Genomic DNA, 18791 nt, shown 5'->3' with positions numbered 1-18791 from the left:
ACACTTAAATAAATGTAAACACTTTGGGAAAGAGGGGATCCTCTAAGTAATGCACAATAATTAAATGACCACTTATAAAACAGCAGGGGAATGGGATCCAAAAAGACTTGGAGTAGAAAGTGGTAAATACTTTATCTTAATGTATGATGCAATACTGGCATCAGATGGCAATCTAAACACAAAGGCAGTCTTATAACAGGTCTGTATGCATCTATCATACAAACAGACTTAAATGTTAGTACATAATTAAATGTCCACCTGCGTATCGGTAATCAATATAAATTTATGTCGAGTACATAAATTAATCCTTTTTGAGAGATCGGCCTCTCAAGTGTATTCATATATTTGCTACTTACAATAAATACTGCATTTACAGAATTTTTGCATTTTCAGTGACAATAAAGCATTTAGTATTTGACTACATAACTTACAGGTTCATTGACCTGCTCGTCATGCCTCTATCTGACTATAGTTAGGTTATAGTCAGACTATATATCAGCTTAGTGCTTTTGGATCAACTGCATTATGTGATTTCGGATCAGTCAGCCAGTCATATCGTTGTTGGCAGCAGGCTACCTCTGATGTCTCACTTCAGCCTAGCGCTTCCATTGGAAGCGGTACTCTGTTCTTAGCCCATATGTTTTGCAGAGCAGCTGTGGCACTGACAACAGTGCAGATGCTTTCAGGCTGCATCGTCATCACCCCGTGCAAACAGAGAAACTCTGAAAAATTATAATGTATGTATTTAGCATGTGGTATGGCATTAACCGTGTGAGAGGTCTATAGTCCTCACAGTTGTATTTGCGATTTGCAAGCAATGCATTTTCATGAAACAAGTTTTGACAAGATATAACAATCTGTGAATAAAAATCATTGCAAATCGCTTTCGTGAAATTAAAGCTCAGATTTGGTGTTCTGGCACTGAATGCCAGGTAGGATGTTGTGAGTCAGGGCTGGGGGTGGCCACTGCTCATGTGGTGGACAGACAGGGAAACAAAAAAAAGTGTTTGGCTTACCGCCTTTTATTTGTCCAAAAAATCACAACAGAAACATTCAAGAACTAAAGAATGGTCAGTCTGGCAACCAAAACTTCAAAGGGAAAAGAAACCAAGACCAAAACCAGAACCACAAAAACTGTCACACACCCACCATACTGTGCATTCCCCAACTCCCAAACGCCTCTGTCCTCTAGTCCTGGGAGCCAGGCCTCTTATAGAGCTCATAATTAAGCAATAGGCCACAGCTAATGTGATCGCAATTAACCATTCCTGTCTGTAGGGCCGGTGCTGCCCCCAGGTGAGCAGCACCCTAATTCCCTTCCTGGCACCACAATGTATACCAAATTTTATGCTGCCTGATAGCTGGCAAGTGTGTCTAAAGGCCGCTGAAATTTCATTGACTGATGGCGGCTATATTTTTCACAATGACAACTCCTATATTTAAGATTTGATAGGACCTGTCACAAAGATCCAGCATGTACAAGTTGAACTTGAACAGCTATTTTGGTTAGGAGTTAACAGCATTTCTCCAAAATTCTCTATAATAGCAGCATCTATATGCCAAGCATGCAAATGAGTGGCATGCTTGGCATATAAATATATGTAACCTCAAATGATTTAGATGTTACATATATCAGGTTTCATGATGATCGGATATTTCCTTCAGGAGTTATAAGTCATGTGAAAATTGGCCACTCCCTTGTTGTTTAAAGGTTATGAAGAAACTTCTAAATGGAAAAACTAGCAACACGGAAATGAAAATGCTTGGCACCATCTGTTGCGGCTAGACCCAACAAATTGCTGAAAAAAAAACATTTTCATTCTAGGCCAAAAGGCTCAAGAGTTACATGCCAAAACGTAAAAGTGGTTGAAACAGCAATTTCAATAACCTGAGTAGCAATCAACACCAGGGGTGGTCAAATCCATTCCTGCCAGACTGATGTTTATGCAGGTTTTTGTTGTCACCAATTGTACTGAACACTAATTATATGAATACATTAAATCCTGGTTTAACTGTAGCTTAGACCACAATAAGATTTTTCATCTGGGAGTTTTCAACTGTTCCATTGAACTTATCACAAAATGCAGCTAAAATATGATTTTCTAAATAAATCACTGAGCTAATGAAACAATTCAGAGCAGAAGTTGGCATTAAATCCACTAACAGATATGACCCTCCCTACCCACCCCTGATCAACGCCATACAAATATTGTTTTGCTGAGACCCATATGCGCGACTAATTCGTACAGTTTACAAGCCAATAAACCTTGAATTAATGTAAATAGCACAATTTCTGCATCAGAACAAAATGCAATCTAACACAGCAACCAAGGCTCCAGACCAACTTTTTTTGCCATCGTCCAAGAATCATCCAAAGGAACAATTTTAATCATCATAAAATGAATGTGGACCATCCCAAATTTGAAAAGTTACAATGGGGGGAGGGCAATGTATGAAACGTGCTGTAATTTCTACATTGGGTAAAACCAAAATGCATTAAAAATACCGTTTAATAAAAGCTAAGACTATAACCACAGGTGAATTGTTTGATTACAAATTTAAAATGGTTAAGTACAGAGCCAAATCAAGAAAAATATATCTTTGTCCCAAACATTATGAAAGGTACAGTATGACAGCTGTAACTGAATAAAATATGTAGCGAAAAGTACCATGACAAAGGGCAACTAATATTCATAGCAATTATGCTGTTTTAGGGCTTGTGTTACTGTAACAGGCTATGCTAATTTGCAGAAAATATTTGAGCTAGTGTCAAATTTTTGTTAGTAGGCTAATGCTGGTGAATCTTCCCCATCAGATTCTTCGCCAAAGAAATAGCTGTCTGAGCATCACTGTTCAACAAGGATGTAAGGATACAATCAGCCCACAATTCGGTATGATACACAATAGACCACAGGGTTCATGATTTGATGGTTGGTTTTTGCAATTGCAGACTAGGGCTGGGGATTGAATACCTATATTAACAGTGAAAATAATAAACAACCTAGTGTCTCCTAGCGTCCTTGAACATCAGAAAAAAACCATCACAACAAAAACAATAGGGTTCCAGCCAGACCTGGGCCAAATACATTTTCAAATACAAATACATATTTGTATGTAAATACATATTTGAAGTATTTTCAAATACATTTACACATAAAATACTTTGTATTTGATTTATTTAAAGTCTTTTAATGGAAAACCAACTTTCACAAATAGTATTTAAAAATACATTCCTTTAAATAAATACTTTCCTGGGAAACCAAAAACTTTTTCAAATAGTATTGAGCCTTTTTTAGTTGTATTTTAACACATTAAAATACAACTAAAAAATTTGTAATATTTAAAATATCCCAGACTTCTTTCTACAATCTTTGTGAGTGATCCACGGTGTGATGTCAGCGAGCTATAATACTGAGGGCATTCCAAGGGAACAACTAGGGGCTAGGGCTTAAATTCGGATTATGGGCAAGGGTAGCCTACATTGGCAATTTTAAAAGACAGTAGCCTGCCCGTACATGTCTTTGCACGGCAAGATGGTAAACTGAGACTTCTGGGAAAGCTATTTGCCAGTTTTTTTGTACCAGTACAATCTTTTTGAAGTTAGTGGCCTTTTACTGTATTTCCTCTTTTTTTCTGTTGTCAGAGCGGTCGACAGCCATATGTACAGTTCCATCTTTTACATTTTGTAAGGTTAGACACTGATAAAATAGAATTAAGCCGTGCATATTCACTACCAATTAACAAAGATAATCCGTGCAAAAAAATCCGTAATGATTGGACTGGGGCCGTCAGCAGTCACCTGACGTGTTCTCGTCAAAATACTGTCCAATTAGACAAATTGCTCAACTTTCAGAGCTGATGGGTTCTTGCATATCCAGTGCTTTTCAAGTCTTTAAAACAGCTTGGTGCAATTGCACATTGCACCACTGTCCTTATGCTGTTAACAGTATTTTCAAATAATTCCATTAAATCAATCACTTTGTATTTGAAAATTCAATATTTTTTTAAAAGACATATTTGAACGTAATTGCAAATACATGCAAATGCTCCTTAAATGTATTTTCTAATACATTTTATAATTTAAATACTCAGTAATTGTAAATGCTGTATTTAAAATAATAATTAAAAAAGTATTTAAAAGTAATTAACATCTTAGCGCAAAGCCCCTACTGGTCGGCACGCCAGCGTGCAGAGATTGCTGAACTCAGACGTTCAGTGCTACTGCAACGAAAGTATGAGTTAAAAACAGAAACGCTTTGTTTTAGTTTCATTAGTAGAAGATACATGACAACTATGTCGAATACGGAGTTTCACAGTGCCACCATTGTCGCTCTGGTCGTTCATTTAAAACACACCCCCTCCCTGCAGTCTCATCTGCAACTACACCCCCCACCCATGACATAATGGGTCTATCTGGGCATTCATAAAAATATTCTTTCACCACTCAAAAATCGTATTCCGTCATAGCAACAAGATACACCTGACAATAGCCCTAAGATATGCCAATACAGCAGTGAAAACGCTGCTCACTGAATAATGAAATAAACAAGACAAAGTTTCCAAAAATTATACCTTGTCATTCCACAGTACATATCTCAGACAATATATTGAATAGATATACAACCTTACCATTGGTTTTACGCGTAGAGATGTCCCTTTTGAGACTGAGTGGTCACATATTGTCTTGGACAATCAGTTTGTGAAATATACACGCATTCATGATGCCTGGGTACCCTCCAAAATAGCTGTGCGTAATACCGCACATGTTGTTTAGTGTTGTTGCCCTTTTTAGTACAGTCTGGCTTGACTGACAATTCATTTATTCAAGTGGGTGAGAGTATAAGCTTTCTAACGATGTATAACATTTCTAATTTTAGTTTTGGAATACCGTTTTATATCTCAGCATAACCAAAAGTTTTCTCATCATCGCTTACACTCTGTGGTAGCAGTAAAAGACACTGCACCTGACGAAACATTGTGAATGATTTTTCGTAATTTCTTGGAAAATACTATTATTATTGAGGAATTCTGAGCTTAGCTAAATCATATGTTTGCTGATAGACCTAGCTGACATTGTATTCTGGAGTAAGAGAGAAGCGGATAGAACTGTATCATTGATTTACTGTCTCTGCCTCTATCTACTGAACACAGATAAGATTTCATCATTGCTATGAAAGTATTATTGCTCAAAATATTTCGGTTATATGTTATTTTTGAAATTCAGTGTCTTTCAATAGGTTAGTGGTATTTTATAATGAGGATATTACACACTAATGTAAGCGTTTGTTGGTAGTTTAGTAGTTTTTTTGATGCATGCAACAGTGATGACGTGAGAGTTGGAACATTGCCAAAACGTGGTGGACGGTTGAAAATTGTTTTCATGTCGTCCCATCGCCATTCAAGAAAACATACTAACTAAAAGACTAAAAGACTCTTAAAGGAAAAATTTAGGCAAACTCAATTTTCTTTTGACAAGAGATTGCGATTCTATAAAAGGAAATTCAGGAGAGGACAAGCTTTACATCTAGACCAATTACAATGCAGCAATCCACAACAGTTTTGGAACAAAATAAATAAATTGGGCCCTAAGAGATCAACTAAAATTCCAATGGAAATTGTATTAAGTAATGGTGATCCTGAGAATAAAAAAGAGCTTGTTCTTGGAAAATGGGAAAATGATTTTGCAGACTGGAAATCATATTCCACCGGTTTTTGATGATACTTTTCTAAAAGATACATGTAATGCAAATTATGAGGTGGAGAAAACCATGAATCAATCTGGGTACATCCCAAATCAATTCTTGAATAATAATATCACACGGGAGGAAATAAAGTGTGTTGTTGATAGGGCAAAGTTAAAGAAAGCATCTGGGTTAGAGGGAATCCCAAATGAAGTCCTAAAGTCTCCATCATTATTAGTGGTGTTATGCTGTCTGTTTCAAACTTGCTTTGAATATAGCATCATTCCTTCTGTGTGGTATAAATCTATTATTAAACAGATCCCAAAGTCCGCTAAGAATAATCCAAGGGTTCCCCTTAACTATAGGGGCACCAGCCTTTTAAGTACAGTTTATAAATTATACTCGAACATTTTGAATAACCGGTTAATTCAGTACTTGGAAATGACAGAATATCTTGTTGATGAGCAGAATGGATTTAGGAAAAATAGAGCTTGCATTGATCATATCTATTCAGTATCATCTGTAATTAGAGCCAGAATAGAGGAAGGCAAATCTACATTTGTTTGCTTTGTCGACTTCCAAACGGCCTTTGATTGGGTCAATAGAGATCTGCTTGCCTTCAAGCTTATTAAAGCTGGGATTGATGGTAAATTCTACGAAGCAATTAAAACTTTATACAGTTCTCCAGTCGCCTGTGTAGAGATAAACATGTTTACTCGATGGTTTCCCTCTCCCTTTGGAGTCAAACAAGGAGACATTCTTTCTCCAACTCTGTTTGCTTTATATGTGAATGATCTGCCTCAACAAATTAAGGATGCAAACCTAGGTGTAAGTCTGGAGGATACACCACTTGGTATTTTACTTTATGCAGATGTTAGAGTCCTTATTGCTGAATCTGAAGTTGACTTACTAAATATGTTAAACCTTAAACTTATGGTGCTCTAGATGGAGATTAACAATAAATCAGAGTAAAACCCAGATAATGCATTTCAAGAAAAAGGGTACAGCAAGAAGTACACAAAATATCACTTTTGGACCATCACCACTAGAATATGCTAGTGTGTATAAATACCTGGGGTTTGCCCTGGATGAATTTATGACCTACGAGGGGGGGATAAAATCCCTAGCGACTTTGGCTGGGAGAGTGTTAGGCTCAGTGATTAATAAATTAAAAGTGTGCAAAGATCTTGGTTTGGTATTCAACATATTCACAACTTTATGATGCCTGTGTTTCTCCTGTACTGAATTATGCTGTTGGCATATGGGTATTTAAAGAATCCAAAAATGCCAATTCTATTCAGAACAGAGCCATACGTTGTTTTCTTGGTGTTGATAGGTTCCCAGTTTTATGTAGTATACATATATATATTATATGTAGTGTATTGTGTTTCTGTTTCTGCCATTACTGTGTCTGTAGTTTGCATGCCTCTGTGTCTAGCCCCTCTGTAGTGCGTCTCAGTATAACACCTCTAGTGTCTGCGGCAAGGATGTCACGTTCCTATGCTAAATGTCTGCGAGGGTCCCCAGGAAGGGACAAGACCATTTGTCTCCGGCCCGCCACTTAACTCAACCTTTTGATATGTATGACCCCAAACTGTATATCCAGACACCACACAGCATGATCGGCAGAGATTCTCTCAGCGCAGCGCCCGAATGTGCTGGGTCTGTCTCTCCCTTGCGCATTGAATTAAACAACAAATCCTCTGAGGAAACTTTGTCAGCGTGTTCTTCATCATCCTGCATTTGACTCCACGAATAAGGGCAAAATATCCTAACAGTGTACATAAATTTGCTCCAGTTCTAGCTATTCAGGGTGATATGGGGTGGGTGCCTGGTCCTATACCACAAAAATGTGAGATGGTCCGACTGTGGAACCGCCTGATCAGTATGCCAGAGGATAGGATAACCAAAAAGGTCTTTATTTGGGATAAATTACACAGCACCCCATGGACAAAAGAACTTGATGCAATTTTTGAGGAAGTTGATTTACAATATATTTACAGAAATAACTTTCGGTGTAATATTAACATGATTAAATATAAGCTTTTATCCAACTTTGAAGAAAAGTGGTCTAATGATATATTGCTGAAACCAAAATTAAGGGCATATATTCATGTTAAGCAAAACTATGGCCCTGAACCATATGTTATGGCATACCTAACCAGAAGCCAAAAGTCCCTGGTTGCCCAGTTACGAACCGGTATCCTTCCTCTGGCTATTGAAGTAGGCAGGCAGATTTAATGATGTAATTGAAAAAAAAGACTATGTCTGTTATGTGATCTGGGTGAAATCGAAAATGAATCCCACTTTATGCTGTACTGTACATATTATGATGATCTAAGAGAACCAATTTTCCATGAAATGTCTAGATGAAATCCTGAAGTGTTTTGAGGGGGGTGGGGATGATGAAAAATTGGAATGGCTATTTAAGTTTGATGTTTTTAAAATGGCTAACTTTGTCTCAAAAGCCTGGAAAAGAAGGCAAGATGGATTGTTTGTTTAGTCTCTAATGAGGTGTTATTATTTATGTAAAGATTTTGTATATGTTGCAAAAACCTATACAAAAAGAAGATAAGAAGGTTTGGTTATGGAGTCTATAATGTTTTGTACAGGGCATATGTATCAGATATGTGTTTGTAGTATTTTAATAGGTTTAGGATTTACTCTGGATCTGTTATATGCAAAATGTTGGTGCCATATAAGCCCATGTAGGCTGGGCATCGGTGTGATGCATGACACAATAATAATAAAATTCATTAATTCATGAATTCATTCATTCATACGAGAGTACAGAGAATTGAAATATATACATACAAGAGTTAATTATTACATATTTAGGTACTGTACCCCATTGTGTTACAATATTATTTGCATTATTCTTTAATCTGATATCAATGTTTCATCTTAAACCTTCATAAGGGGCTAATTTATGTGCTTTATAATGGACAAAAAGCATTTTATTCATTTTTGGATATGTTTCTGGACCCCTAAATATTTTAGACGAAAAGAATGAGCCTTAACTATAACTTGCAGCAGGCACTGCAATCTCTCAGGACTGGTACTGAACCTGCAGAATATCCTGGAGTTTGAGATTACCAAATTAAAAATAAATGTGATATCACTCACCAGGGACCTGCCATTGGGAATATTTCTTTAGGATCTCAATCAGCTCTGCCCCATATTTATCAAGCTTGTCCTCAGTCACACCATCAATCTGCAGCAGCACCTCATGGTCAGCAGAGAGGGTCTCTGTCAACAATTTTCACAGTTACTTATATGTGACTGAATGGTGTCCAAGGTTACTCACATACACATTTGTTATTGGACATATACCTTTTCGCCCCTAATATATGCATATCAACACTTTAAAATAGTACATTGTTCCTCTCAAGTTACCACTATGAAACATAACTTAAGCCTGTGACTACACAGTCTGCTTTTATCAATGAGCCTATTACAGGTCTGATCATGAATCTTTTATTTAGTATTATTAGCCGTGTAAAAGCAGAAGTGTGGTTCACCTGCAATTTTTTTGAGCGTGGCAGTGGAGAAGATGTTGTAGTAGTGAATGCCAAACACCTTCCCCAACTTCTTGCACAGATCATTCAGCTCCTGCAGACATTTGTGCACCATTTCCTCCCTCTGAGACACACTCTTAGTCACAGCAGCCTTGTGCTTCCTCATACTGGACACACTCTCCGATTCATAAAATTCCACCTAAGAGAGACAATTTGGGACAAAACAGTTTTATAAATTGAGAATGCAAGGGCGAAGGAACATAAAGAAACAAATCACATAGAAACAACAGAATAAAAGAGCATCTCCAAGACCAAAAAGGTAACTATTTAAACACCAAACCAGTGAAGAACAAAAAGGGTTAAAACAAAACTGATAAATATAAAGAAAACAAATCAGATATGACCTGTGTGACGCCGCTCAGGATGCTATTGGCCTTCTGTCCTATGGAGATGTAGGCCACAGCTTGGCCATTTGCGGTGATATACAGATCCTCCTCCAGAATGTGATCAAGCACCAGCTTCTTAAACAGTCTATCAGCATTGTGCCTGGAGTAAGCTGCACCGACCCCAAATAGCCCAGTCTGGATACGAGCGCTTCTAGCTCCTGCAAGCAAAGCAGTTACCATTGTGATCACCATGCCTGTCCTAAAACAACTGTACATCAAGGGTTTTGCTGGTTGAAAAATAAAAAAAGTGGTATCTCAACCAAATACACTGTGTGTCATAGACATGCTCTGTGCCATCCACTGGCCCATACACCACCATCTTGTGATACAATGATTAATAAGGACAATATGCCATTCAAACATATTTTAGTTCAATAGACACATGAACACCATAATGTTTGGGACAAAGACATTTTCTTGATTTAGCGCTGTACTCCACAATTTTAAATTTGTAATCAAACAACTCACATGTGGTTAAAATGCGCAGCTTTGGTGGTTTGCAGAGATCACACACACACACACAAATCGGTTACATTTCACACAGTTGTCATGTAGCTGCTCTGGCTCAGTTTCAGAGAAAACCAGAAAATATGTTGGTAATGTTATCTCTGCTGAGTTCTAAGCCTATAATTTCTATAACTACTGCTTCCACAATTATTCATTCCCACCCAAAAGGCTATATTCACTTCAACTGATTGCAGTGAAACAATTGTGTGATTATATATGCAAAGTTAGTTTGATAGGGCTTGATTGGAAAGCTTGTATCAAAGCTGAACTGAATTGGTCATTCAGTTGCTGAACAGTGTACCAGAGTAGACAGCAACACATTAACACCTGGGTAAAAGCACCAGTTGTCTATTGTCAGGGGGTTGTGAAGAAAAAGGCACAAACTGCCTGTATGTCTTTACTGAGTTGATTTTTTTTAGTTTTAAAAAAGCAGTTATTTTAAGCCCAAATATTTAGGAAAGTCATGCAAAAAGGAGGATATAGCATTTACGGCGAAATTTTTATTATAAAGTTCCCAAAGCCCGATGGCGTTGCTCTGGCCTATCTATTGTTAAACTCTCACTTGCTGTCTCTGCAGATGTGTGTGTATGTCTAATTGAGAAACTTGGTGCTGACTTCTGAGTGAATTGCATCAAAGAGATGGGAAAAATAGAACCAAATCCGAAAAATAATGGCCAAATTTGGAGGAGAAAAAATTTGCAGAGAACGCATTATTTAAGTGTTGCCAAATATGGTATTTGAATTTGGCACCGTCCCTAATATATCTATATATATATATATATATCAGTGGCGGCTGGTTACTCAAAACATTGGGGAGGACAGGAAGAAAATCAACCCATGGCGTCATGTTATTTTACTTATTTTACACTAGTTGGCTGGTTCCAACTAGCAACCTAATGCAAACTTACTATACAACGAAGGTAAGGTAATGCACCCGATGTTCATCCCCATCTTCCAAATATCATATCATCATTAATACAAAGGCTTGACTGAATACTCGATTCTGATTGGTCCAAGGGTGGGCATTTTTCTCAGTAAAGGGACACCTCGGCCTTTTAAACAGTTCTAAAATCAATGCGCTACAAAATCCAGCATTCTAAAGCAGTTTAAACAGCAACATTATTCTTTCGCTTTTGAATTGTTGTTACATCCCCTCCCCTTTTCAATGTCTAATTTCACAATTGATGGCAACGGTGAATCACATTTCTAATTACTGTTGCTAGCTTTATTTATTGTTGCCAATCATCCCGCAAATCGGAATCGTCCTTATTTGGACAGTAGAATAGGCATTCCACATTTAACTCATGGCTACGGGGCGCATTTTCATCCGTATGTTTGTGAACGATTGTGTTTATAGTAACTGCTGTTTAGAATACAATTCAGTAGTTAGCTAGCTAGATAGCCGGGATAACAAGCATGCCGTGAGACCATTCTGACCATAAACCAAGAATTTTAATATTGGCTAGGTGACAAGTGACGGCGAACCTATACGGTGAGCAGAGAGCAAAATGAGAGTCGAGGTCAAGAACGAGTGAATGATCAAACACGAAATCAAATTAACAAACTAGATGGTCTAAGGCAAAAATTAGAGTTGAAAGGAACAAGTCAGTGATCAAACATGAAATGCAGTCAGCAAACTAAGCAGAAAGGCTGGATGGGAATCAGAATCAAAAAAAAAAAAAAGTCAAACAAAGTAATGACACAAGAATGCACAAGAAAGTTAAAAGGTCTAAAGTTGATGCTAGGCATTTGCATTTGGAATCCCTTGCTGTTGTCTCTCAACACTGGGTGTGTCAAAATCAACTGGTACATTGATTAAAAAAAAGTCACTGCACTGGTGAGTTCAGAAATAGCAAACAACCTGATAGACCACAGAAGACCACTGTAGTGGATTACCAAAAAATACAGTCAATTGTAAAGAAAAACCCCTTTCCGACTGTTGAACATAGATCAAACACAAGCTCCAGGATGCATTCATTGATGTGTCATCGACAACTACCCTAAAGAGAAGACTACAGTAGCTCAGAGGGTTCCATTCATGATGTAACCACCGGTAAGGGTCAAAAGCAGAACAGCCAGGTTAGAGTTTGCTAAAGATTATATTTTTAAAAATGTAGAGTTCTGGAACAAACTCTTTTAGACAGACGAGGTAACTATTAACCTGTACCAAAGGAATGGAAATAAAAGAGTAATTGCTCATGATCCAAAGCAACATGCCCAAGCCAAAACTAATGGTGGAGGTAGTATAATGGCTTGAGCTTGTATGGCTGCCCCTCGAACTGGCTCACTTGTCTTTATTGAGGATGTGACAGGAAGAATTCTTAAGTGTACAGAAACATCTGCCCATATGCAAACAACTGCCTCAAAACTCATCAGATGGCGCTTCACCTTGCAACAGCACAATGCTGGGTTATCATTGAAAAAGCTGACTTGCAGAAAGCATTATATAACAATTATATAAAATGTCATGTAGATCTTATGGTAACTGAATAAATGTATTTCACAAAGTGCTGAATGCTTACTTTTAAGAGCCTATATATCTAACTGTCTGCTGTTTCACTCAGTACAATGTATCTGTTGAAATGTAAGCAAGAGAAGACAGACTCCAGTTGCTGTAACACAGTTGTTTTCTCTTACCCAGGAAAATGTCGACCAGCATGTTAAGCGTCAGTCTGCTCTGCTGTGCAGATTTTCTTTGTCGAACTCCAACCTTTTCACAGTAGTCCTGCACGAATCTTACAATCTTCTTTACGTCTTCTGTGACAGTTCGAATCTTGTATTTCTAAAAATAGACAAAGAGGATCTGAAGATCGAAGAATCCTAAGGAGGGTGTACTGCAGTTTGACAATTCAAATGGACAACAGTATTCCAATAGCAAAGGGTTCTGATGGCTCCACAATAATGTTGGGCACATATTTCTGGGATGGTTTAGGTGAACTCATACCCTTAGAAGGCCAGGTTGATGTCCATTCTTTCTAAATGGTGCTGGGTGATCATCTTCACCTTGTGTGAATTGTCGGCAAAGTGAATATTCCAAACCCAGCAGTTAATCGCTATCACCCTCGTTTAACCCCTTCGCACACATGCCAAATCTGCCCAAGCCTTGCCCATTTAGGGGGTACCTTATTTAAAGCTTTATAACACCAGATGTGAGCATCACAAAGACATGGAAAATGGCTTAAATGAAGCAAGACATTTGTGCCATTTACAATACTAATTTAGTTTGCTATGAAATACTGAGAAGTTCCATATATTAAACAGGTTAAACTATACATGTTCTGGATAAAAAAACTCCTTGTCCACAAGTGCAAAATAAAATCTAAAATCTAAGGGTGGATATGCAGTAAATCACAACATAATCATGTATTTCACCACAAATCAACTGTTTTGACTCAAGAAACTCACTTTTGCCTAATTTTCACGTGGGAATTACAAGCTTTCTGTCAGTACAGTGGCTTAAAATATCTAGGGGTCCTGAAACATATCCAAAATCTCTCCAAAATTGAATAAAATGCTTTTTGTCCATTATAAAGCATATAAATGAGCCCCTTATGAAGGTTTAAGATAAAACATTGCTATCAGATTTAAAAAATAATGCAAAAAATATTGTCACACAATGCGGTACATTACCTAAATGTGTAATAATTAACTCGTGTGTATTTCTATACTCTGTACTCTCGTATGTTTTATTGTATGGGGATGAGACAACACGAAAACAATTTTCAACCATCCACCATGTTTTGGCAATGTTCCAACTCTCACGTCATCACTGTTGCATGCTTCACAAAAACTATTACACTGCCATCTAATGCTTACATTACAGTGTGAAATATCCACATTATATAACATCACTAACCTATTTAAAGATACAAAAATAACGTATATAACCGAAATATTTTGAGCAGTAATAAGTACATAGCAATGATGAAATCTCATCTATGTTCAGTAGATGGAGACAGAGACAGTATCAATGATACTGTTCTATTCGCTTCTGTTTTGCTCCAGAAAACGATGTCAGCTAGGTCGATCAGCAAACATATGGCTTAGCTATGTCCAGAAGTCCTCAATAATAATAGTATTTTCCAAGAAATTACGTTGACCATGTTTCGTTAGGTGCAGCGTATGTTTATGCTAACATAGAGTGAATGCGTAAGTGAATGCGATGCTAAGAATATTTTCTGTTACACTGGCCTATAAAACGCTATTACAAAAGCAGAATTAGACATGTTATACATTGTTAGAAAGCTTATACTCTTACCTACCGAATAAATGAATTGTCAATCAAGCCAGACTGTACTAAAAAGGCCGACGACGCCGTAAACAACAGGTGTGGTATTACGCACAGCTATTTTGGAAGATACCCAGGCGTCACAGATACACGTATATTTCCCAAATGGATTGTCCAAGACAATATATGACCACGCAGTCTCAAAAGGGACATCCCTACACATAAAACCAACAGTAAGGTTGTATATTTATTCAATATTTAGTCCCAGATATTGGCTGTAGACTGACATGGTATCATTTTTTAAAACCTAGTCTCGTTTATTTCGTTATTCAGTGAGCAGCGTTTTCACTGCTGTATAGGCATATCTTCGGGCTATTGTCGGGTTTATCTTGTTGCTATGACGGAATATGATTTTTTAGTGATGAAAGAATATTTTTATGAATGCCAAGATAGACAGTATTGTCCATTATGTCAAGGGTGGGGGGTGTTTTTTAGATGAGACTGCAGGGAGGGGGTGCGTGTTAAATGAACGGCCAGAGCGACAATGGTGGGGCTGCAAAACTCAGTTTTCGGCATAGTTGTCGTGCATCGTCTACTAATGAAACTAAACCAACGCGTTTCTGTTTTTAACTCACACTATGCATGCAGTAGCACCAAATGTTTGAGTTTAGTAATCTCGGCACGCCGGCGTGCCTACCACTAGGGGCTTTGCGCTAAGAGGTTAACTGGGGAGAGTGCTTCTTCAACTCTTTTGAACCTACCCCACTTTTCATTCACAGTCTTGCAGTTAACTTCTTAGTGCAAAGCCCCTAGTGGTCGACCCCCTCCCTGCAGTCTCATCAGCAACTACACCCCGACCCATGATATAATGGACAATATCCCTTTCCCTAAGTGGCTTTTGTCGCTTGCCAGGCCGCCATTGTAAATAAGAATTTGTATGTGAAATATACGCACATTTGTGACACCTAGGTACCTTCCAAAATAGCTGCGTGTAATACCACACGTGTTGTTTACGGCATTGTAGCCCTTTATAGTACAGTCTCGCCTGATTGATAATTCATTTATTAGTAGGTGAGAGTATAAGCTTTCTAACTATGTATAACGTCTAATTTTGCTTTTGGAATAGCGTTTTACAGCTCAGCGTAACCGATTTTTTTCTCATCATTTCATTCACTCTGTGGTAGCAGTAAAAGACACTGCACCTGACAAAATGTTGTCAACGATTTTGAGTAATTTCTTGGAAAATACGAGTATTATTGAGGACTTCTGAGCATATCTAAGCCATATGTCTGCTGATAGACCTAGCTGACATCGTTTTCTGGAGTAGAAGCGGATAGAACTGTATCATTGATTTACTGTCTCAGTCTCTATCTACTGAACACAGGTAAGATTTCATCATTGCTATGTAAGTATTACTGCTCAAAATATTTCGGTTATATACACTACCGGTCAAAAGTTTTAGAACGCCTCCATTTTTCCAGTTTAATTGAAATTTAAGCAGTTCAAGTCCAGTGAATGAACTGAAATGGCACAAAGGCAAGTTGTAACTGCCAGAGGTTTTAAAAAAAGATTTAGGTTACCAAAAACTGAAAAATAATGTAAATACGTAGAGTTATAAAAAAAAAGGCCTTTGTCAGAGAACAAGTAAAGTAAACAACGTACAGCTTTTCTGCAGCAATGGAAGGAAATTAAGCCTTGAAAGTTGATGCAAACAATTCCTACAGGTGTCCCAATTTTTGTTAATTACTAACAAACCCTCTGGCTGTATAAAATCAGTGTTGGAACAGACTGTATTACCACACCCCCTGAAGCACTATTTGGACAATATTGCACTGCAGGAAGTAGTATATTGCTGTAATAATGGCGGGAAAAAGGCAATTAACAAAGAAAGACAGACAGACCATTATAACCCTTAAAAGTGTAGGTCTTTCCTTTTGAGAAATTGCAAAGGAAGCCACGGTGTCAGTGAGTACAGTTTTCCACACCATCGAAAGGCACTTGGAAACTGGAGGAAACTCTGACAGGAAGAGGTCCGGCAGACCCAAAGCCACAACAGAATCAGAAGACAAGTTTCTGAGAGTCAACAGCTTGTGTGATAGGTGGCTCACAGGACAACAGCTTCAAGCACAGCTGAACAGTCGTTGAAGTAAGCAAGACTCAGTTTCAACTGTGAAGACAAGACTTCAAGCTGCAGGTTTGACAGGTCGAGTGGCAGTATGAAAGCCAATGTTAAAATAGCTAAATAAGAAAAAGAGGCTTGCCTGGGCCACGAAGCACCGGCAGTGGACTACTGAAGACTGGAAAAAGGTCTTATGGGCCGATGAATCAAAATTTGAAATCTTTGTTTCATCACGCAGGGTTTTTGTATGCCGTCGAGTAGGTTAATGGATGGTTGCTCTGTGTGACACCAACTGTCAAACATGGAGGAGGAAGCGTGATGGTCTGGGGCTCTTTTGCTGGATCCAGAGTTAGTGACTTGCACAGAGTGACTGGCACCCTGAACCAAAAGCGCTACCACAGCATTTTGCAGTGCCATGCAATACCCTCTAGTCAACGCCTAGTTGGGGGTTCATACAACAGCAAGATAATGACGTAGAACATACCTCTAGGCTATTTCAGAACTACCTTAGAAGAAAAGAACAAGACGGTAGGGTTCAAATAATGGTCTCACAGTCTCCGGACTTAAACCCTATCAAGCTGGTTTGAGTTGAACTGGACAGAATGGTGAAAGCAAAGCAACCTACAAGTGCAACACATTTGTGGGAACTTCTGGAACAGTGTTGGGAAGATCTTTCCGAACAATATTTGATTTCCATTGCAGAACGAATGCCACGATTGTGTTCAGCTGGTATATCTGCAAAAGGTGGCTACTTTGAGAAGTCAAAAAATTTGAATAAATTGTGTTAAACAAAACAATTCCATTATTTATTTTTTTTAATCTCCAAATTATCATTCATTTGTTCTATGCTTTAATTTCAGAATACATTGAGACAACTGCGTAAATTTAAAAAAAAACTGGAAAAATTGAGGTGTTCTAAAACTTTTGACCAGTAGTGTACATTATTTTTGAAATTGAGTGTCTTTAAATTGGTTATAATGAGGATATTTCACACTGTAATGTCAGCGTTTGTTTAGTAGTTTTTGTGATACATGCAACTGTGATCACGTGAGAGCTGGAACATTGCCAAAACGTGGTGGACGGTTGAAAATTGTTTTCATGTCGTCCCATCTCCATACAAGAAAACATACGAGTGTACAGAGTATAGAAATACATCCAAGAGTTAATTATTACACATTTAGATACTGTACTGCATTGTCTGACAATATGTTTTTGCATTATTTTGTAATCTGATATCAATGTTTCATCTTAAACCTTCACAAGGGGCTCATTTATATGCTTTATAATGGACAAAAAGCATTTCATTCATTTTTGGAGTGATTTTGGATATGTTTCTGGACCCCTAGATATTTTAGACCACTGTACTGATGGAAAGCTTGTAATTCTCACTTGAAAATGATGCATCAGTGAGTTTCTCGATTCAAAACAGTTGATTTGTAGTGAAATACGTGAATATGTTGTGATTTACAGCAATGCATAATTTAGTCATTTTGGATAGATTTGGAGACGCTGGGTACACTGCTTAGTTTTTGCTTCATAGATCTTTAGTAGTTCTACATATCCACCCTTAGATTTTATGAACTTTCTTTATGAAGTTTTTTTAATGAAGTTTTTGATCCATGATATGTATAGTTTAACCTGCTGTATATATGCAATCTCTCAGTATTTCATTGCAACAACTAAAAAAGATCAAATTAATTTTAGATTTTTTGCCTAGACAATTGAATTTGTGACACTTTATTTCTTCCAAAATTATGAATATAAACTAATCTAAGTTAGTATTGTAATTGGTACAAATTCCTTGCTTCATCCAAGCCATTTTTCAAGCATCTGTGGTGTTCACATATGGAGTTAAAGCTTTAAATAGGGTACCCCCTAAATGGGCAAGGATTGGCCATATTTGGCATGTGCGCTAAGGGGTTAAGAAGTTTAACCCAGTCAATATTACTAATATTTTCTTGCACCTTTTTTAAATTGGCACATCTAAAATTAAAAATTAAAAAGTATCTACTGCATATCTGGCAGCAGCATGGTGGTTTGAGGCTCATTTGATACCTTGGACCCTTGATGACTTAAAGCCATTTAGCCAACAAATGTTTTCCATACTGTATCAGCATAATTTACAGCTGAATCTAGCCCCTCCCCCCAATTCCCATAGAGATCCATTCAAATGCAAAGAGTTTTTGTATCGCTTGTAGGACAACCTGACAATAAGATATCCAGACTCTGATGATGTTGATAGGTCACAGACATCAGGAAGTCATGGCATGCAAAGGATATGCAACCAAATAC

General features: G+C 37.7%; 1 protein-coding gene across 3 annotated transcripts in view; it reads right to left on the bottom strand.

The window, feature by feature from the left end:
• The window catches only part of blm (BLM RecQ like helicase), a 144355-nt gene that overhangs the window by 19675 nt on the left and 105889 nt on the right, over window positions 1-18791 (bottom strand). For all 3 annotated transcript variants that reach the window (XM_064335637.1, XM_064335638.1, XM_064335639.1), the window contains 4 exons: window positions 12790-12934; window positions 9604-9803; window positions 9203-9398; window positions 8808-8930 (listed from right to left, as the gene is read on the bottom strand). In XM_064335637.1, the coding sequence (XP_064191707.1) occupies window positions 8808-8930; window positions 9203-9398; window positions 9604-9803; window positions 12790-12934 (664 nt within the window). The remainder of the gene's footprint in view (window positions 1-8807; window positions 8931-9202; window positions 9399-9603; window positions 9804-12789; window positions 12935-18791) is intronic.

The sequence above is a fragment of the Anguilla rostrata genome, chromosome 5 (assembly GCF_018555375.3).
Source record: "Anguilla rostrata isolate EN2019 chromosome 5, ASM1855537v3, whole genome shotgun sequence".
Lineage (NCBI taxonomy): Eukaryota > Metazoa > Chordata > Actinopteri > Anguilliformes > Anguillidae > Anguilla > Anguilla rostrata.
Note: the sequence above shows the minus strand (reverse complement) of the source record. Positions and strands in the feature narration are given on the sequence as shown.